We start from the raw sequence: 22,652 nt of genomic DNA on the forward strand, positions 1-22,652 counted from the left end.
TGTGGATGGAGCACGGTCCCTTGTGCCTGGAGACCGGTAAAATCCCACTTCACCCAGAGCCCTAAGGGGGATGGGGAAGGATGCAGCATGTGGGCTCCAGCCTCCGTACCCGCAATGGGTACCTCAACCTTAACAAACACCGGCGACAAAAGTGGGGTGAGAAGGGAGCATGCTGGGGACCCTAGTATGGGTCCTCTTTTCTTCCATCAGACATAGTCAGCAGCTGCTGCTGACTAAACAGTGGAGCTATGCGTGGATGTCTGACCTCCTTCGCACAAAGCTTGAAAACTGAGGAGCCCGTGATCCCACGGGGGGTGTATAGGCAGAAGGGGAGGGGCCTTACACTTTTAAGTGTAATGCTTTGTGTGGCCTCCGGAGGCAGTAGCTATACACCCAATTGTCTGGGTCTCCCAATTAGGAGCGATAAAGAAATAGCTTGTGAAAAGGAAGCTACCCAAGCCGGGGGTTCAGCCACCGGGGCCGGAGCAGCCGGAGGGACCCCTGAGGAGGCTCCAGGCTGAGACACAAACATGTTAGCACAGGCATCACAATGTGGGTATGTGCTTGGCTCTGGCAGAATGAGCTTACATGCAGTGCATATAGCGTACATGTTTGCAGCCTTGCTTCGGGTGACAGACATGCTGCTGAGGTAGGAAGCTCTGCAGCAAGAATACACTCCTGTAGAATGCCCTGAGAGTGTAATAAAAGTCCACAACCGAAGGTTGTGGCTTACCAGCCCGCTCTCTGTGTGCCCTCCGGATTCCACAGCTCAAAGACCCTGTGAAGCGTCAGTCTTCCTAACAGTATGCAGCTGCAGCATCCAGCGCCTTCCAGTGTAAGAACGCTGAGAAAATGGCGCTGGGAGAAGGAGGGGGGGCGTGTATAAGCCCAAGAGCGGGAAAAACGGAGGGCAGAGAGATACAGGGAGAGATACAGGGGAGGGAACATCTCCCCAGAGAGGAGTGCCCTCCCCTCTGCTGGTCGGGCGGTGGGCGGCGCTGTATGCAAAACATGCAGAGAAGCCGAAACCGAAACTAGGCCCAAACTGAAGCCGGGGCCTAGATTTTAAAATGCGGCCGACGAGCAGGCACCTTCGGCGCGGTTCTCAGGGGAAACCCCCAGAACCGGCCGGAATTTACAGTAACGCTAAAACACATACTGTCCCCCTAATAAAAGTACCCGGGACCCCTGAAAAACGTCTCAATACTTAGCTTTTGAGACGCAGGGCCATGTCCCTGAGTGGGTGTTAACGCTCCTTCCAGCAGGGAGCAGACAGGGCTGCGGATGGAGACCGGTCTTCTGCAAGCAGAGAGGACCGTGGAGGCTCCCACTTCAATCCAGAGCCTCTCAGAGGATGTGAAGGAGCGCGGCATGTGAAGGCTCCAGCCTTATAAAGTCAACCTTAACAGCACCGCCGACAGAGTGGGGTGTGAAGGGACATGCCAGACTGGACCCGCTTTTCTTCCAAATCTTTAAAATTAAAATAAAAATGAAAAAAAAATATCAGAGAATGCAATTGTGTGATCCTCCTGAAACACAAAGCATTGAACTGGGTAGATTGTCATCTAGGGGGTGTATATAGCCCGGAGGGAGGAGCTACACGTTTGAGTGTAGTACTTTGTGTGTCCTCCGGAGGCAGAAGCTATACACCCATGGTTTGGGTCTCCCATAAGGAACGATAAAGAAATACAATTATTGGACATTAGCTCAGTGGAAATCTGGACTGTGAGCTGAGAAGTCTTTATGAGACACAGAAATTTTGAGCAGATGGTTTCTATATGTGTGGTGCCCACTATGAAGCGTAGAAGGGGAAATGTGATGTCTGGGGGTGTTTGCTGGTGAACCAGCATGGCTACCACAGCATTTTACAATGACTGTCACCCCATCTGGTGTGCACTTAGTGAGAACAATCATTTGTGTTGGAACAGGACAATGACCCAATAGTCCCATCCAAGCTTTTTAAGGGCTATGTGACTACGAAAGGAAGGGATTGATGCTTCATCATATGACATGGTCTCCGCAATTTCCTGACTGCAATCCAAAAGTGATGGTTTGGAATGGGTTGGATGCAGAGTAAAAGCAAAGCAGCCAACAAGCGCCGAGCATATCTGGGAACTCCTAAAAAAAGCGGTCATCAGAGTAAAATGGGGGCACTTTGAGGAATCTATGATTGAAGGCACAATATGGTTTGTTCACATGTTTCTTGTTTCCATATATGTCACTTTGTGGATTTGCTGCTTTCAGTCTGAATCTATAAAGTGCACATTCCAATGAGCAATGAAAACTATTGCATGAACAGGTGTCCAAACTTTTCACCAGTACAGTATTAGGATCCAGCATATCTGGAAACTTCGCCCACAGACCCCCTGATGTCAATGGGCTCCATGTAAATGTATCCCTTTCTCTATGGTTGTACTGCAAATAAAATAAATCTACAGTCCCTCATTTACCTTAAGGCTCTTGCAGCAGAATTACATTTACTTACTCCATAGCTGAAAGGTCCATGTCGACCTCTTCCCCATTCATCAATGGAATTTTCTTCTTTTTATTTCTGTGAGAAAAAAGATACAAAAACATTTTTTTCCCTCAAATTCATCTTTATAGTTATAGTTAAAGACTATTTTGCAAAAAGAAAAAAAAAATGTTTCTGGTTAGCCACTGAGTTTACTAAGGTCACCTGAGGTCAGGCTACCTGTTGTTACAGGTGGAGGACCGTGGGAACCTCCAGCTGTGACCACAAGTAACCTGAGTGACATCATTGTTTATTGACCAGCTCAGTCTCTGCCTGAAGCCCACAGTGGGCGATCATTGTTCTATTGCCGCACGCTGTACCTTCAGATGTAGCAGAGCTGGAATCGTCGTGGGACCTTGTGTGCATTACCAGAAACATTATATTTTCAAGCCCCTTTTCAGAAAGGTTTGCAAATGAATTTGGAGCCTTTGTGCTCTAAAAGATTGGAAATATAATTTTTTTGGTTTACCAATAAAAGGTATCATTGCTAGAAACCTTTTGTCACTTTTTGGGGCATAAAAGTATTTACATTGATTTTTCCGGCTAAAATAATATTGTATCAACACCGAGAAAAGAAAAAAAAGGTTCAAGCTCTGGCCGGCGAGGCTTTAGAAACAGAAAAGTAAGGGCCGTTTCACACATCCGTGTTTTTGCTGGTTTGCCGGATTTGGCGCTCTCCAGTACAGTGTATACAGTACAATGCCAGCGCGACAACTTCAGGGTCACATGCTCCGGTCACATGACAGCATGTGACCGGCGCGTGTCAGGCTGCCATTGTACGGTATACACTGTACTGGAGTGCGCCGAATCTACCAAAAAGCCAGATGTGTGAAACGGCCCTTACACAAACGGAGGAAAAATGTCGGTAAATCACCTTCTACTCTTTGAGTGACAGGGAATGTCGTGCTTTAAGCTGTTTTCTTCAATCTGTAACGTGTGGTTAAAAGATCCGTCAAGTTCTTGCACCGTCACTTTAAGAGGACCCTAAGGTGGGAAAGGAAAAAATATATATATATAAGTTTAGTCTTCTTAGAGTAAACCTGCAACCACTTGACCGCCCACACAAAACGCTGTAAAACCCGTCCAAAACCTCTAAAATGATGCTGTCGTGTTTCACTCCGCGGGGAGCCCATGGTTTATGAAGTGAGCTCAGGAGCAGTGTAATGGTCCAGTCACACTAAGCAACTTACCAGCGATCCCAACAACGATAGGGATCGCTGGTAAGTTGCTAGGAGGTTGCTGGTGAGATGTCACACTGCAACGCTCCAGCGATCCCACCAGCAACCTGACCTGGCAGGGATCGCTGGAGCGTCGCTACACAAGTTGCTGGTGAGCTCACCAGCAACCAGTGACAAGCCCCCAGCGCCGCGTGGAAGATGCTGCGCTTGGTAACTAAGGTAAATATCGGGTAACCAACCCGATATTTACCTTGGTTACCACCGCACGGAGCTACAAGTGCAGAGAGCAGGGAGCAGCGCACACTGAGCACTGGCTCCCTGCTCTCCTAGTTACAGCACACATCGGGTTAATTACAGGATGTGTGCTGCAGCTAAATGTGCAGGGAGCAGCGCACACTGCTTAGCGCTGGCTCCCTGCTCTCCTAGTTAAAGCACACATGGGGTTAATTTCCCGATGTGTGCTGTAGCTACATGTGCACAGAGCAGGGAGCAGCGCACACTGCTTAGCGCTGGCTCCCTGCTCTCCTAGTTACAGCACACATGGGGTTAATTTCCCGATGTGTGCTGTAGCTACATGTGCACAGAGCAGGAGCCGGCACTGACAGTGAGAGCGGCGGAGGCTGGTAACAAAGGTAAATATCGGGTAACCAAGGACAGGGCTTCTTGGTTACCCGATGTTTACATTGGTTACCAGCCTCCGCAGAAGCCGGCTCCTGCTGCCTGCACATTTAGTTGTTGCTGTCTCGCTGTCACACACAGCGATCTGTGCTTCACAGCGGGACAGTAACAACTAAAAAATGGCCCAGGACATTCAGCAACAACCAACGACCTCACAGCAGGGGCCAGGTTGTTGCTGGATGTCACACACAGCAACATCGCTAGCAACGTCACAAAAGTTGTTCGTTAGCAGCGATGTTGCTAGCGATGTTGCTTAGTGTGACGGGGCCTTAAGTGTGCACCTCTGCCGTAAATGTGCAGCAGATGTCACCAAGTGGACACAGAGATTTTTCCACTTTCATAGTGACGTCACATCATTGGGATAGGTCTCATAAATTGGGGGGGGGATCAAAACGCTAGGACTTCCACATGATACACAGTGTTTGATCCAAGCGCGGCTTTTGATTTTTCTTGTCCGCTGTGTTGCGCCGTTCCTCAGTTATTCCGCCTACAGTTCTGGCCAAACGTTTTGAGACTGACTATTGGTTTTCATATTTTGCTGGTTTTTGATCATTGAGTCGGATGTTTTTCACACTTATTAACAAATACATGAAGTTTATGTAAAGCCTCCATATTTCCAGCGTCGGTCCTCATTGTTCCAGACATCTGTCCTTCACCCCGGCTGCTGGAGATCAGCTTCTGGGCCAAATCCTCACTGATGACCCCCTTCTTGTCTGATCAGTGCTTGGTGTTTATCACAATTTCTGTGTTTCTTGTTTGTGCTCTCACTTCTTGAGGACTCAATGAGAGTGCGATCTGGGATGTTTGCTGGCCGTGGACCTAAAATTTAATCGTTCTCACTGTTACCTTGTGACCTGGTCTCCATCATGCTGGAATAAAAATCATCACCAAAGTGCTCATAGATGATTCGGAGAGGTTTCTCTTGGGGGATGTTTAGATCCTTTTCCTTATTCATGGCCATGTTCTTGGGAAAAAAAATTGTGAGCGAGTCCCCTCCATGGATGAAAAGCCCACCCGCACATGAGGGGTCTCAGGAAGCCCTACTGTTGGCAGATACAGGACACATGGTAGCACTCGCCTTTTCTTCTCCGGACAACCACTCTCCCGGATGTCCCAAACAGTCTTCAGGGGGCTTCATCAGAAAAAAGATCTTTACCCCAGTCCTTTACAGTCCAATCCCTGGACTTCCGGCAAAATGTCAATCTATCCTTGAGATTTTTCTTGGAGAGAAGTTTCTTCTTTGCTGTACTTCTTGACAACACACAAACCTGTGTACCGAACCACTGATATCTGCCTGCTGCCATTCCTGAGCAAGCACTGCACTGGTTTTGTACTGACCGCAAAGCTGAGTCCTCTATAGGAGATGTTCCTGACACATGTTGGACTTCTTGGGCATCCTGAACCCTTGTTCATAGCAATCGAACAATTCCCTTTGAAGTTCTTCTTGATCCAATAAATAGTTGATTTAGTGGCAATCTTACCAGCAGCAATGTCCTTGCCAGTAAAGCTCTTTCATGCAAAAGCAATGATTGCACGGGCTACACCAGTCCTTTACAGTCCAATCCCTGCAGAATGTTAGTCTATCCTTAAGCTTTTTCTTGAAGAAAAGTGTCTTTGCTGCACTTCTTGACAGCGCACCAGCCTCCAAAAGCCTTCATCTCACAGTGCCAGGCTGCTGGCATTCCTGAGCAAGCCCTGCACTGGTTTTGTACTGACCCACAGCTGAGTCCTCTATAGATGTTTCTGACACATATTGGACTTCTTGGGCATCCTGAACCCTTCTTCATAGCAATCAAACAATTCTCTTTGAAGTTCTTATTGATCCAATAAATAGTTGATTTAGCGGCAATCTTACCAGCAGCAATGTCCTTGCCAATAAAGCTCTTTCATGCAAAAGCAATGATTGCACGGGCTACACCAGTCCTATACAGTCCAATCCCTGCAGAATGCTGCAGAATGTTAGTCTATCCTTGAGCTTTTTCTTGGAGAAAAGTGTCTTTTCTGCACTTTTTGACAGCACACCAGCTTCCAAAAGCCTTCACCTCACAGTGCCTGCCTGCTGCCATTCCACAGCAAGGTCTGCACTGGTGTTGAACTGATCCCACAGCTGAGTCCTCTATAGGAGATGTTCTTGACACTTGTTGGACTTCCTGGGCATTCTGAACCCTTCTTCATAGCAATCGAACAATTCTCTTTGAAGTTGTTATTGATCCGATAAATAGTTGATTTAGTGGCAATTTTACCAGCAGCAATGTCCTTACCAGTAAAACCCTTGGATGGAAAAAGCAATGAGGACTGCACGGGTTTCCTTGGCCATAACCAAACGAAAAACAATGGTTTCAAGAACCAGTCCGCTTTTTTAAAAAAAAAAAACCAAAACAATCAATTGGCTCTTATAATTCAATCTACAATACAGAGTGATATCAGCTGCCTTCTTCTTGTTAACAATCCAGAGCTAACAAGAAGGTCACTGAAATGATATACGCAGGTCAGTTTGTGCCAAGACTCGACTTCAGTGGATTTTGGGTTTTCGTGATTGAGATTACCGTAATTCCTTGCCATGAAATTTTTTTATTTTTTTTGCCATTCATCTGATCACTCTTTATAATCTAGAGTTAATGCAATTGTCACTTTAAAAACTGAAGCGGCAAAAGCAAAACTGGTCTCAGTATTACAACCGTTAGCTACGACAGTAAAAAATGTAAGAATTATTGGGCAGCTGGGGTGCAAGCAATTAGGGGAAGAATCCTTATATACCCTGAAATTGTCCTATAAGGGCTGGCAGTGTCACACCGGGTAGGATTACACTACATTGACAGAAAAAAATGGGAACCCCCAATATACTGATAAACTGCCAGCAGGCATAACAGGTGACAGCCACATGCAAAATTATACAAAAAGATGCCAAGATTTGTTATTTCATAGGAAAATCCACGAATTAAAGGGATATTGCCATCTCCAAGATCCTGTCCCAATCAATATGTAGCAGGTGTAGTAATATTAGCAAATACCTCCAATTAGAAATGAAGTATTGTTCCCCTGATTAGCTGCGCCACTTACCTCATGTGCAGGACATTGCAGCGCTGCCACTAAATGAGTGATCGTAACCATGGATACCTAAGCTGCAATGCCCTGCACATGAGGTAAATGACATGGCTATATCAGGAGGACTATACTACAATGCAGGGCATTGGCGTTTAGGCATCCATGGTTACGACCATTGATATAGTGACAGTTAGTTGCTTGTGGTCATAACCATGGATATCTAGGCTGCAATGCCCTGCACATGAGGTAAGTGACATGTCTATATTAGGAGAACTATACTACAATGCATGACAATGGAGTTTAGGTATCCATTCTTACGACCATTGATATAGTGACAATTAGTTGCTCATGGTCATAAACATGGATACCTAAACTGCAATGCCCTGTAAATGAGGTAACTGACTAAAGGTCCAGTCACACTAAGCAACATCGCTAGCAACATCGCTGGTAACGAACAACTTTTGTGACGTTGCTAGCGATGTTGCTGTGTGTGACATCCAGCAACAACCTGGCCCCTGCTGTGAGGTCGTTGGTTGTTGCTGAATGTCCTAGGCCATTTTTTAGTTGTTGCTGTCCTGCTGTGAAGCACAGATCGCTGTGTGTGACAGCGAGACAGCAACAACTAAATGTGCAGGCAGCAGGAGCCGGCTTCTGCTGAGGCTGGTAACCAATGTAAACATCGGGTAACCAAGAAGCCCTGTCCTTGGTTACCCGATATTTACCTTTGATACCAGCCTCCTCCGCTCTCACTGTCAGTGCCGGCTCCTGCTCTGTGCACATGTAGCTGCAGGACACATCAGGTAATTAACCCGATGTGTGCTGTAACTAGGAGAGCAAGGAGCCAGCGCTAAGCATTGTGCGCTGCTCCCTGCTCTGTGCACATTTAGCTGCAGCACACATCGGGTTAATTAACCTGATGTGTGCTGTAACTAGGAGACTGGGGGCTGGTCACTGGTTGCTGGTGAGCTCACCAGCAACTCGTGTAGCCATGCTCCAGCGATCCCTGCCAGGTCAGGTTGCTGGTGGGATCGCTGGAGCGTCGCAGTGTGACAGCTCACCAGCAACCTCCTAGCAACTTACCAGCGATCCCTATCGTTGTTGGGATCGCTGGTAAGTTGCTTAGTGTGACTGGACCTTTAATCAGGAGAACTATACTACAATGCAGGGCACTGGAGTTTAGGCATCCATGGTTACGACCATTGATATAGTGACAATCAGTTGCTCATAGTCATAACCATGGATACCTAAGCTGCAATGCCCTGCAAATGGGGTAACTAACATAGCTAATCAGGAGAACTATACTACATTTCTAATTGGAGGTATTTGCTAATATTATTACTCCTACTACATATTGGGATAGGATGTTGGAGATGGGAATACCCCTTTAAGTAAAATAAAGATGTGAAGAGATAGGTTCTTTTTGAATCCTTATGGGTATTTCTGAATAGGTAGTAATGGAAGAGGTAAATTATTAATTAGCCCCTCCCACTGGACTCGTAAGTCTATAATGAGCCTAGATTATGCGGGAATCACGCAGTATATGTGGGGATATCATGCACAGCATACATGCCCGGCTTGTTTACTTTTACCATCTGTATTGGATTGCAGTGCAAAACACAAAAAGAGAATTTCCTGCCCAGCATATCCCTTCCCGTCTGTTCGCCGTCTGTTCCTTTGTATACGACGCATGTTCTCATCGCAGTAGATTATGTCATGTTTAACACCACAAAGACAAGAGCAAATCCGACAACAAAGGCTCTTACCACGTATTTCTGTGTTCCCAGAACCGTGCACTCCTGCTTTATCTCCAATTCCAAAACATTGCGTTTTCTGTTAAAAGCAAAGCTGCCATAAAACTTCACCACGCCGCTCTGGTCTCTGGAGGACAGCGTTAAGGAAGGGCTGACGAGAAGACGGGGCGTATCAATTATTTCATATATAAAGGGAATGTATCATCAGGAAATTACCTATTATTGAGTCCTAATCGCCTGTTAGAGGGGGGAAAAAAAGAGGGCCTCCCCTAAAGGCAGTGACTGGAGCTAGCTCCTATCGCTGCCGTCTGCCAAAGCCAAGCCTATGTTCACACAACACTGCATCTTTTGTTGCGTTTTTGAGGTCACAAAGATGCACCTAAATGCATGCATTTCCTTCCCCCAGCAAAGTCTATGAGATTTCTATTTTGCTGTCCACACTGTGCATCTTTTTTTGGCTGCATTTTTGAAGATGCAGCGTGTCAATTCTTTTTGCGTTTTTCCAGCGTTTTTGACTTGAGCCCTTCCAGTCAATAGATTTAACTTAAAAAACACATTGGGCAAAATGCAGTAAAAATGCAGCAAAAATGCTGAGCCATTACATCACCAAGCACAATGCCGAGCCGTACATCACCACGCACAATGCCGAGCCGTACATCACCAAGCACAATGCCGAGCCGTACATCACCAAGCACAATGCGGAGCCGTACATCACCAAGCACAATGCCGAGCCGTACATCACCAAGCACAATGCCGAGCCATACATCACCAAGCACAATGCCGAGCCGTACATCACCACGCACAATGCCGAGCCGTACATCACCAAGCACAATGCCGAGCCGTACATCACCAAGCACAATGCCGAGCCGTACATCACCAAGCACAATGCCGAGCCGTACATCACCAAGCACAATGCCGAGCCGTACATCACCAAGCACAATGCCGAGCCGTACATCACCAAGCACAATGCCGAGCCGTACATCACCAAGCACAATGCCGAGCCGTACATCACCAAGCACAATGCCGAGCCGTACATCACCAAGCACAATGCCGAGCCGTACATCACCAAGCACAATGCCGAGCCGTACATCACCAAGCACAATGCCGAGCCGTACATCACCAAGCACAATGCCGAGCCGTACATCACCAAGCACAATGCCGAGCTATTACATTACCAAGCACAATGCCGAGCCGTACATCACCATACACAATGCCGAGCCGTACATCACCAAGCACAATGCCGAGCTATTACATCACCAAGCACAATGCCGAGCCGTACATCACCATACACAATGCCGAGCCATAAATCACCAAACACAATGCCGAGCCGTACATCACCAAGCACAATGCCGAGCCGTACATAACCAAGCACAATGCCGAGCCATACATCACCAAGCACAATGCTAAGCGTTGGATGGAGTGGTATAAAGGTTCCACCACTGGACTCTGGAGCAGTAGCAAAGTGTTCTGTACAGTATAGGCGACCCAATAAGTGTGCACATATTCTGCCATTATATCTCCAGCCCTCTTTTCTTACCATCTACCTCTTCCCAAAGGTTTGATAAATGCACCCACACACATCAGATAAGAGCGCTCCTCTTACTGTAATACGGTAATAAAGGATACACCCATTGCTTTATTAGTGGCTGGATGTCTTTTCCAGACACGTTGGAGATGGATTTTAAAAACCCAGATGTGGAAACCAACATCTGACTCCACATGTGCGACTGGAACTTCTGAGATGAGGCGGTGCTGGCCAGGCTTAAAAGCTTGTTGAAGACCTAGAGGGGGGGGAATAAAAAGAATAATTACAAGGTTTACCAGCAAGGAACATAAGACAGAACCGGGCATCGGTGCCAGCGAGAGACAGAAAACCATTATCACATGTGAGATGGAGCAGTGTACCGGAACGAGTGTGACCCGGGGCAAGGAGCCTTTCATGTCAGCGCTCGGACAAAGCCGGTCTGGAGCGCGGCTGCACATGGGCCGATTTATTACTACACGTCTGTTACTGGCACAGTATACAGAGCATGTATATATATATACTGTATATATTCACCTCATACATCCACACAACACACCTCTGTTTATATTCAACCCCAATTATCAAGGGATCACAAAAAAAAAAAAAAGAATTAGTTTGGATAGATGAATTTTGTCATATTGAACTGGACACACAATGTAATTTTGGTTGCAGAGTGGAGGAATAAAAGTGTTATTTTCTTCTAACTTTGCCTCTACGTTGCGGAGATATTAGTGATCAAAGTATTTGGGACCTAATGCGTTAAAGTCCACTTGGTCTTAACCAAAGTAATCCGGCAGTTCTCCCTGGGGGCGTGTACTTCTCCCTGTATGATGCTGACCAATCACAAGCCAAGAGCAACACAGCAGAAGAAGAACACGCCCCCTGCATAGCTTAGGTTTCTCAATTATGAGATGTAATGATAAAGTTCTCATCTCCTGTTCTGATGGAAGGGGCAGCACACTTAAAATTACCCAAAAATGAAATCAAATTTTATGTTAAAAGTGTATTCTTAAGTTCTCAAGTTTTGAAGTTATCTCCTTTCCACAAAAGAGAGGATCGCTTTCTGATCGCTGGGGGTCCGAACTCCACTGATCCTGAAATCCAGGAAGAACTCTTAAAGAGAATAGGTCATTAATGGATGATCGGGTCCAACACCTGCTGTCAAGGTTGGGAATTTAGGGGAGCCCACAAATGGGGTCCCTCGTTTGGGTCACAGAGTCGGAGTTCAAATCTAATCTGCGCAGATGTATGTATGAGGAACAATAACCACACAGAAACATGTCTCTATTCGGGAGAAGCTCAATGGTCTTCTGATTCGTATATTGTAAAATACACACAGTTATTCAGTTTAACATTGTCCCTGATTGGTTAGAGATATCCAGCAATGTTCATATAGTAAGTCATTAGCCTGTTTCTTGCTTCCTAATACCAGCTTAAACCAGCTACTGAATACTTCTTTGTTAACACGTTGCTGAGCAAGAACGAGGAGTCAACCTCCCACATCTCTCATGGTGATAACTAACTGATTAACTGATTACAGATTCTCTTCTAAATACCTCTTTGTTTATTGTTCATTCTGGTTTGATTATCTAGTTAACACATCTCTTAAAATCATATTATAAAGCTTCTATGCAATTGTCATATAGACACACAATTATGCAACGACATCTATACTTTGATTATTTACACACACAGATAATCTTATTACATTTGGACAAACGAACTATAGCCCAGGCTACCCTCACACTGCCACCCCTCATCAGCTGTTTTCAGTTCTGGAGCTGCCCCATCTTCTGATAGCAGCTGCGGCTGGGTACATTGATTTGAATAGGAGGCGGATCTGCAGTACCCGGTTGCAGCCACTGTCAGTTGACGGGCAAGCTCCGGAATGGAGCATTTCCAACCGCCTGTTGCCGAAGCCGGCAACAAGAACGGCTGATCGACGGGGGTGTCGGGTGTCTGACATAGGCAGATCACACTTTGACAACCTGTCCTAAGGATAGGCCATCAATGTAAAAGTAGTGGACAACCCTTTTAATGGAAGAGTAGGAAATTTCTGAGTGCGGTGTTCGGCTGATCTTCGGCTTTCCTATTAGGATTAATAAAGTGGCAGTGCATATGATCGACCTCCGTTACATTCCGCTGGAATTCTTCCCATTTTTTCGGATTGGTGGTGGCCATGGTGTTTGGACCACTAGCGATCAGAAGGTTATCCCTTATCCTTTGCATAGGCGATAAAGGTGCATTCTCAAATTTGAAAGTTAAAGGGAACCTGTCATCAGAAATTTAGCTATAAAGCTAAAAGTTCCCCCCTCTGCAGCTCCTGGGCTGCATTCTAGGAAGCTTCCTATAGTTTTTGTGTCACCTTTTATCCCAAAATAAACACTTTGTAAACTGGTACCTTTTCGTATGTAAATTTCTTAAATTTTCCATGTGGGCGGGCTGCCTGATGTACGTTGCTGTTCCTCCATCATATTTACGCCGCCCCCAAACGCTGAATTTGAAAGTTCAGGACACCGCCCCTGGGTGCCCGTGGTCCAGCGCATGCGCTGTTCCACTGTAGCGGTGCCGTGCACTGTGTGCACGTGCGACCGCTGTGACGCTTTGCGCGGGCACGAGGTTATGGGCGGCGCTGTTAGTGTCATCAGTAAGTGCCGCCCATAACCTCGTGACCGCACTTTCCCTATTCCTCCCCGTAACCTAAGCTCTCCTGCTCCGTCCGCTCCTCCCATCTATTTCCTGCTGCTGAGCATGATGGGAAGGAGGGGACGTCCGGGCATCATTCCTCCAGCGCTTGCGCATAACGCTGGAGGAATAGGGGAAAGTGCGGTCACGAGGTTATGGGCGGCACTTACTGATGACACTAACAGCGCCGCCCATAACCTCGTGCCCGCGCAAAGCGTCACAGCGGTCGCACGTGCACACAGTGCACGGCACCGCTACAGTGGAACAGCGCATGCGCTGGACCACGGGCACCCAGGGGCGGTGTCCTGAACTTTCAAATTCAGCGTTCGGGGGCGGCGTAAATATGATGGAGGAACAGCAACGTACATCAGGCAGCCCGCCCACATGGAAAATTTAAGAAATTTACATACGAAAAGGTACCAGTTTACAAAGTGTTTATTTTGGGATAAAAGGTGACACAAAAACTATAGGAAGCTTCCTAGAATGCAGCCCAGGAGCTGCAGAGGGGGGAACTTTTAGCTTTATAGCTAAATTTCTGATGACAGGTTCCCTTTAACATGAAAATTGATGTAAACTGGTAATTTTCTGATGACACATTACCTTTAAAAAGAAGCTATCCATGGTTTCCAACTTCCACACCAGGAGGTGAGAGGCTAACCTATATGCGGTCCAGATCTTGTGCACCTGTTCTAATTATTAGGAGGATACCTGGTGGGCACGCACAATACCAGTCAGACGCCATATCACCCTTCCAGAAGTGAGAGGTGCTGGTTAGCCCCCTTCTTCCTCCGAGGATATACACTCCCCAAAAAATAGGAAGACAATAGAAAATTATGTGACAGCTGACTATGAAAACCTTTAGCCCCGCGGCATACTCCATTGGCACCCCTAATGTAACACTTCGCACACATCCATATATTTCTCTGTCCGTGTGCTTTCATCAGCCCCGGGAGCTCGCCGGCTCTGCTCCAGGCCGGGCCAGAGTCAATACCACATTACATTTATTTTGGATGGATGTAGATAGCAGGCTGCAACAGAGGCGGGCGCGGGGTAAATCATCCGGTTATTAGCGTCTGCTCTAGTGTCGGCCACGTCTACTACAACACTCGTCTGCTTGTGCGCCGATCAAACGATTAACAAGAAAGACGCGTTCTCTCCTTGGCAGCCGGTGACATATTCTGCCGCTAATCCCGAGTGGGCGAAGTTGAGAATTACAAAAAGTGCGAGCCATGACGAATTAAAGACGGGATCAATGGCTCCTTGAAACCAAACGTATCAATGGAAAACAGCAGACACTGGAAAGGACAACATGGTGGACAATAACCGGGGCGACATCAAGCCAAGTGCATGTACCATCTGTGCACAGGATAGGAGATGAATGTATGATCACTGGGGGTTGCACAGACTAGGAATGGACATTTCTAGTAATCACTGGTGGTTCCAACAATCCAACATCCATCTCCTTGCATAAGATAATTGAGAACTGTGTGATGGCTGGGGTAGGATCCCCGCTAATAGGTGAGAAACTTCGGCACAAAGATGGCGCCAAGCCACCGGAGAGCCATCAGTAAAGGTGAAACACCGGAAGGAAAGAATAAGACCGGGGCAGGGAGCTCACATTTAAGGCACCACTCAAACTCAAAAAAAAAAAAAACGCTGAGGTGGTGCTTTAAAAAAAAAAAAAAAAAAAAAAAAAAAAAAGTGGTCTAGTTCCCATATATCCAGATACCGGTTGTTGTTTCCGCACTGCGGTTTCAATTTTGCAACCAATGCCTGAAAATATCCCGGTACATTTCATAAATAACCAGCCTCCACCATCTCTGTACATTAAAAAGTGAATCTGCAACCAGATTCCACAATATAAACTGCATACATTAATAAAGACATTTCTTAGAGCCGATGAAACCGGTGTACTTACTTTGAAAATCCATATCAGAATGGCTGCATATTTTTTCGTGAAAGTTTATCTAAATATCTGCCTCTTTAGCCTGACTGCCGGCTTCTCAGAGTCCCTCCTCCTTGGTGCTGTTGAATCTCCACCCACCTAATAGGTTTGCCAGCTCCTCAGTGTCCCTCCTTCCTGCTGAATCTCCACCCCACCCTAGTAGGTTTGCCAGCTCCTCAGTGTCCCTCCTCCCTGCTGAATCTCCACCCTACCCTAATAGGTTTGCCAGCTCCTCAGTGTCCCTCCTTCCTGCTGAATCTCCACCCCACCCTAATAGGTTTGCCAGCTCCTCAGTGTCCCTCCTTCCTGCTGAATTCTCCACCCCACCCTAATAGGTTTGACAGCTCCACAGTGTCCCTCCTTCCTGCTGAATCTCCACCCCACCCTAATAGGTTTGACAGCTCCTCAGTGTCCCTCCTTCCTGCTGAATCTCCACCCCACCCTAATAGGTTTGACAGCTCCTCAGTGTCCCTCCTTCCTGCTGAATCTCCACCCCACCCTAATAGGTTTGCCAGCTCCTCAGTGTCCCACCTTCCTGCTGAATCTCCACCCCACCCTAATAGGTTTGCCAGCTCCTCAGTGTCCCTCCTTCCTGCTGAATCTCCACCCAACCCTAATAGGTTTGCCAGCTCCTCAGTGTCCTTCCTTCCTGCTGAATCTCCACCCCACCGTAATAGGTTTGACAGCTCCTCAGTGTCCCTCCTCCCGGTTGAATCTCCACCCCACCCTAGGTGGTTTGCCAGCTCCTCAGTGTCCCTCCTCCCTGCTGAATCTCCACCCAACCCTAATATGATTGCCAGCTCCTCAGTGTCCCTCCTCCCTGCTGAATCTCCACCCAACCCTAATATGATTGCCAGCTCCTCAGTGTCCCTCCTCCCTGTTGAATCTCCACCCCACCCTAGTAGGTTTGCCAGCTCCTCAGTGTCCCTCCTCCCTGTTGAATCTCCACCCCACCCTAGTAGGTTTGCCAGCTCCTCAGTGTCCCTCCTCCCTGCTGAATCTCCACCCAACCCTAATATGATTGCCAGCTCCTCAGTGTCCCTCCTCCCTGTTGAATCTCCACCCCACCCTAGTAGGTTTGCCAGCTCCTCAGTGTCCCTCCTCCCTGTTGAATCTCCACCCCACCCTAGTAGGTTTGCCAGCTCCTCAGTGTCCCTCCTTCCTGCTGAATCTCCACCCCACCCTAGTAGGTTTGCCAGCTCCTCAGTGTCCCTCCTCCCTGTTGCAGCAAAATCATCTCTCACCTTGTTTAACTGACTGCTGCTCAGTTTCTGTCCTCCCTGCTGCAGGATTCCCACCCACCTAGCCTTATTAATACCTCCTCAGTGTCCCTCTTCCCCTCTGCTCAGTACAAGCTGGGAAGGCAGAGATTGAAGACACTTGGACACATGAGCTCTCTTACCCTAGCTGGACTTGTAACCACACCAGTATCATCAGGAGGCTTATTTAATAATGATCGCATTTTCTATTGTGAAATCTGACAACAGATCCTCTCTTTAAAGGGAACCTGTCATCAGAAATTTTGCACTAAACCTAAAAGATTCCCCCTCTGCAGCTCCTGGGCTGCATTCTAGCAATGTTCCTGTTGTTCTTGTGCCCCCTTTCTGACCAAAATAAAGACTTTGTAAAGTGGTACCTTTTTGTATTCAGATCTTGATAATGGTACACGGGGGCGGGCTCTCTGGTGTCCGTTAGTCAACCTCCCTGTCGCTTTAGGCCGTCCCCCATGCCGCAATTTCAAAGAGGTGATGAGGGTAAGCTGGCCAGCGCTTGCGCAGAACGGTGGAGGCGGCGATGGAAGCGTGACCACGAGATTATGGGTGGGTACTTGCTGATTAACATCACAGCGCCGCCCATAATCTCGCGCATGCGCCGTGCCACTCTCGCAGGACTGTGCAATGTGCACAGTGTGACCGCTGGTGACGTGTTGCGCATGTTCGAGATTATGGGTGGCGCTGTGATGTTCATCAGCAAGTACCCACCCATAATCTCGTGCTTCCATTGCCGCCTCCACCGTTCTGCGCAAGCGCTGGCAAGCTTACCTCACATCACCTCTTTGAAATTGCGCGATGGGGGACGGCCTAAAGCGACAGGAGGCTGACTAACGGACACCAGAGAGCCCGCCCCCGTGTACCATTATCAAGATCTGAATACAAAAAGGTACCACTTTATAAAGTCTTTATTTTGGTCAGAATGGGGGCACAAGAACAACAGGAACATTGCTAGAATGCAGCCCAGGAGCTGCAGAGGGGGAATCTTTTAGGTTTAGTGCAAAATTTCTGATGACAGGTTCCCTTTAAGGACTCAAATATTTGGCATTCACCTGCGAGGCCCAGCATCAGAGATCGCTCCAGTCCTGGCAATTTTACCTTCTGACTTCCCTCAATTACATCAGTAACAAAGGGACTTAGAGCAAGACATCACACAATAGCGTCAAAGGAAAAAAAGGTTCTAGCTCCAGGAATGTTCCGTGTCAGAAGTGAACATATACAATACTTCTTTTGGCGGAGTGGATAATGAATATAGTGGATGGCGTGTTGTGTCTGCGGCCTCTTACCTGCAGCATGAACTCCATACTGATGCGGTTCTCTATCAGCCGCATCACCAGGTGAGCCTTACACTGGTACATGTTGTAGTACTCCCAGGACAAGGTGTGCGGATGCTTTATCGAGAAGTGAAGGTGCGAAGCCGGGCTGCAAACACCAGAAACGAGAAATCACAAACTGCAGGGAACATAACACAAAATATTCCAATGTCACATATCAACTTAAATGGAGGACAAAAAAGGATCGGTCTCATGGAGCGCTAATGAAAGGAAAAATCCAGGTGTTTTTTTTTATAAAACAACAAACCTTCTATTGGTGGTCTCTTATAGCCCCAACGCGTTTCGACAACTCATATGTTGTCTTCCTCAGATGATCACCTGAGGAAGACGACGTATGAGTTGTCGAAACGCGTTGGGTCTATAAGGGACCTCCAATAAAACGTTTGTTGTTTTATAAAAAAAAACACCTCTGGATTTTTCCTTTCATTAGCGCTCCATGAGACCAATCCTTTTTTGTCCTCCATGTACACATTCCTCTTGAAGGAAGATTGGCAGAAGCTGCTGTAAGAAAAGCCTGTATGGATTAGAACTATCGGTGCTCCTCATTGCGCCCCTTTCTTTTTTTCCCCCCTTTGCACATTTCAATTTAAAAGGAACCTGTCACCGCCAAAAAGGTTATGGGGGGAGCAGAGGACGGGAACAGTCATTTCTAACCATACTCTGAGGGCGCGTCATCACTAAATAGCACCTTGATTGCCAGCCTGCTCTGTGTGCGCACGCTGCACACACGCGCACGCTGCACACATGCGCACGCACTCTGCACACGCACGCACCCTGCACACACACACACACACACACACGCACGCTGCGCACACACACACACGCACACACACACGCACCCTGCACACACACCCTGCAGACACGCCTCCCTGTATCGCGCCAATGACTTAAAGTAAACAGCTTGTAGGAGGATATAACTTCATTTTCTCCCCATAGTCACTGCTCCAGTAAGTCGACCCAGACAATTTCAATATTATTTTCCTGCAGATTAATCAGGTCATGTTGCCAGATAATATTTACTGCACAATAAATACCATAAAAATTATCCTTAAAGAGAAAAGAAGTGGAATGTTTTGGGGTTCCCCCCCCCCCCCCACTTTTATGTTTCAACACACTATATCGTAAAGTGAATGCTGCCTTTCAATGCCACAACTCCTTCCACAAAAATCAAACCCTCATATGGCAAGGTCAATGGAGAAATACATAAAAAATAAGTGACTGGGCCGTTCACACACACACATGAATTTGCTTTCATCTAAACCCTCCATTGTAGCTCTGGCCGGATGTTTAGGGTCGTTGTCCTGCTGGAATTTGGAACTACATATAACTGAATAGGATAACTGAAGTGAGCACTAATATATATATTCTGAGTGCAAGCCAAAAAAATACATACTATACAAGGATAAGGCTGCACATCAAACTTCGATAATAGTATAATGCCTCAAGCATATGGAAAAATATTGGAAAATACAATGAAAAATGCTACTTGCTAACTTGAACATGTGAATAATGAATTGCATACCTGCCATGAATATTAGGAAAAAGGAGATATTTAGCAATCGCATTGATCAATGTAACTGAGCCCCAAAAGCTCGTCAAGGTATATCTCTATATTGTATTTTTTGGCTTGCACTCAGAATAAAGAGAATTTTGTTTACTTCCTGTAAATTCTTTTTCTTATAGTTCCGTATTGGGAGACCCAGACCTTGAGTGTTTAGCTTCTGCCTCCGGAGGACACACAAAGTACTACACCTAAAAGTGTAGCTCCGTCCTCTGAGCTTATACACCCCCTGGTAGCCAGTCCCAGCCAGTTTAGTGCAAAAGCTGAAGGAGAATAGCCACCCACAAGTAGAACAGAGCAAGAGCCGGAACAACCGGAGACTCTGTCCACGACAACAGCCGGTGATAACACGCGGACCAAGAATTTGCCAACAGGCAACAGGGAGGGTGCTGGGTCTCCCAATACGGAACTATAAGAAAAAGAATTTACGGTAAATAAACAAAATTCTCTTTTTCTTTATCGTTCCTTTGGGAGACCCAGACCTTGGGACGTTCCAAAGCAGTCCCTGGGTGGGAAATAAACAGAAAAACTAAGAAGTAGGCAGAACCTAACTTCACAAATGGGCGACAGCCGCCTGAAGGATGCGTCTGCCCAAGCTCGCATCTGCCGAAGCATGAGCATGCACTTGGTAGTGCTTCGAGAAGGTATGCAGGCTAGCCCAAGTGGCAGCCTGACACACTTGTTGAGCCGTAGCCTCGTGCCTAAAAGCCCAAGAGACACCGACAGCTCTGGTCGAGTGTGCCTTGATCCCCGGCGGGGGAGGCACCTGAGTACTCTGGTAGGCGTCCGAAATAGTCGATCTAATCCAACGGGCTAAGGTCGGCTTAGAAGCAGGGAGGCCCTTGCGCCGACCTGTGGTTAGCAAAAAAAGAGAGGTGCACCGCCTGAGCGCAGCGGTGCGAGACACATAGATCCGGAGAGCACGCACCAGACCTAGAGTATGCAGCGCTTATTCAAAGCGATGAACAGGGGCCGGACAGAAGGAAGGTAAGGTAATGTCCTGGTTAAGGTGGAAGGGAGAGACCACCTTAGGAAGAAAGTCCGGAGTCGGACGGAGAACCACCTTGTCTTGATGAAAAACTAAAAAAGGTGACTCCGAGGAGAGCGCAGCCAAATCAGAGACTCTCCTGAGAGAAGTTATGGCAACCAAAAAAAAAGCCACTTTCTGAGAAAGACGATACAAAGAAACCTCCCTAAGAGGCTCAAAAGGGGGTTTCTGCAATACCGTGAGGACCAAGTTAAGGTCCCAGGGATCCAAGGGCCGCCAATAAGGTGGAATGATGTGAGACGCGCCTTGCATGAAGGTGCGGACCTGAGCCAGCCGAGCGAGACGCCGCTGGGACAGAACTGACAGAGCTGAGACTTGTCCCTTGAGAGAGTTGAGGGACAGTCCTAGCTGCAGACCGGACTGTAGAAAAGACCGAAGGGTCGGCAAAGAGAATGGCCAAGGAGGATGGCCGGTAGAGCGATACCAGGACAGGAAGACTTCCGGGCCCGAGTCAAAGTGGAGATGACTTCAGGAGGAATACCAGAAGCCGTCAAAATCCAGGACTCAAGAGCCACGCCATCAATTTGAGGGCCGCAGAATTCGGGCGGAAAAACAGACCTTGCGAGAGTAGGTCTGGACGGTCCGGGAGATGCCACGGCATCTCTACGGACAGTTGGAGCAGGTCCGGATACCAAGCTCGCCTGGGCCAGTCCGGTGCAATAAGGATGACTCGACGGCCCTCCATTCTGATCTTGCGCAGGACTCTGGGCAAGAGAGCTAGAGGGGAAACACGTAAGACAGACGAAACTGGGACCAGTCTTGAACCAGAGCGTCCGCGGCGAAGGCCTGAGGATCGTGGGAGCGAGTCACGTAAACAGGAACTTTGTTGTTGTGACGGGATGCCATTAGGTCCACGTCCGGAGTGCCCCATTTGCGGCAGATTGACTGAAACACTGCCGGGTGCAGGGACCACTCGCCACAGTCCACGCTTTGACGGCTGAGATAATCTGCCTCCCAGTTTTCCATGCCTGGGATGTGGACTGCGGATATGGTGGACTTGGAGTCCTCCGCCCATTGAAGGATGCGTTGTACCTCCATCATTGCCAGGCGGCTGCGTGTCCCGCCTTGGTGATTGATGTAGGCAACCGCTGTCGCGTTGTCTGACTGGACTCGAAATGTGCCTGCCCGCCAACAGGTGGTGAAATGCTAGGAGAGCTAGAAGCACGGCTCTGGTTTCCAGCACATTGATCGAAAGGGCTGACTCGGACGGAGTCCAAGTGCCCTGCGCTCTGTGGTGGAGACATACCGCTCCCCAGCCGGATAGACTGGCATCCGTGGTGAGAATCACCCAGGACGGGGCCAGGAAGGAGCGCCCTTGGGACAGGGAGAGGGGCCGAAGCCACCACTGAAGAGAGCTCCTGGTCCGTGGCGACAGAGCCACTAACCTGTGTAAGGAGGAAGGCCGCTTGTCCCAACAGCGGAGAATGTCCAGCTGCAGGGGGCGCAGATGGAACTGGGCAAAGGGAACAGCCTCCATGGACGCCACCATTTGACCCAGCACCTGCATCAGACGCCTGAGGGTATAACGGCGGGGCCTCAGCAGAGAGCGCACCGCTAGCTGGAGTGACTGCTGTTTGATTAAGGGCAACTTCACAAGTGCCGGCAAAGTCTCGAACTGCATCCCTAGGTACGTGAGACTCTGGGTCGGAGTCAGAGTGGATTTGGGAAGATTGACAAGCCACCCGAATTGGGCTAGAGTGGCGAGAGTGAGCGAGACACTCCGCTGACAGTCTGCGCTGGATGGCGCCTTGACTAGAAGGTCGTCCAGGTAAGGGAGCACTGCCAACCCCTGGAGGTGCAGAACCGCAATCACTGCTGCCATGACCTTGGTGAATACCCGAGGGGCCGTGGCTAACCCGAAGGGGAGAGCCACGAATTGGAAATGATCCTCTCCGATTGCAAAACGTAACCAACGCTGGTGTGAAAATGCAATTGGCACATGTAGATAAGCATCTCTGATGTCGATGGACGCCAGGAAATCCCCTTGGGTCATTGAGGCAATGACTGATCGCAGAGACTCCATGCGAAAATGCCGCACCCGAACATGCTTGTTGAGAAGCTTGAGATCCAGGATGGGCCGGAAGGAACCGTCCTTTTTGGGAACTAGGAAGAGGTTTGA

At 48.0% G+C, this 22,652-nt stretch overlaps 1 protein-coding gene across 1 annotated transcript in view; it reads right to left on the minus strand.

The window, feature by feature from the left end:
- TAF2 (TATA-box binding protein associated factor 2) overlaps positions 1–22,652 on the minus strand; it is a 328,901-nt gene that overhangs the window by 170,699 nt on the left and 135,550 nt on the right. The window contains exons 11-15 of the mRNA XM_075316017.1: positions 17,877–18,012; positions 10,791–10,945; positions 9,177–9,291; positions 3,387–3,496; positions 2,486–2,551 (exon numbers count right to left, since the gene is read on the minus strand). Coding sequence (XP_075172132.1) covers positions 2,486–2,551; positions 3,387–3,496; positions 9,177–9,291; positions 10,791–10,945; positions 17,877–18,012 — 582 coding nt within the window. The remainder of the gene's footprint in view (positions 1–2,485; positions 2,552–3,386; positions 3,497–9,176; positions 9,292–10,790; positions 10,946–17,876; positions 18,013–22,652) is intronic.

The sequence above is a fragment of the Anomaloglossus baeobatrachus genome, chromosome 6 (genome assembly GCF_048569485.1).
Source record: "Anomaloglossus baeobatrachus isolate aAnoBae1 chromosome 6, aAnoBae1.hap1, whole genome shotgun sequence".
Lineage (NCBI taxonomy): Eukaryota > Metazoa > Chordata > Amphibia > Anura > Aromobatidae > Anomaloglossus > Anomaloglossus baeobatrachus.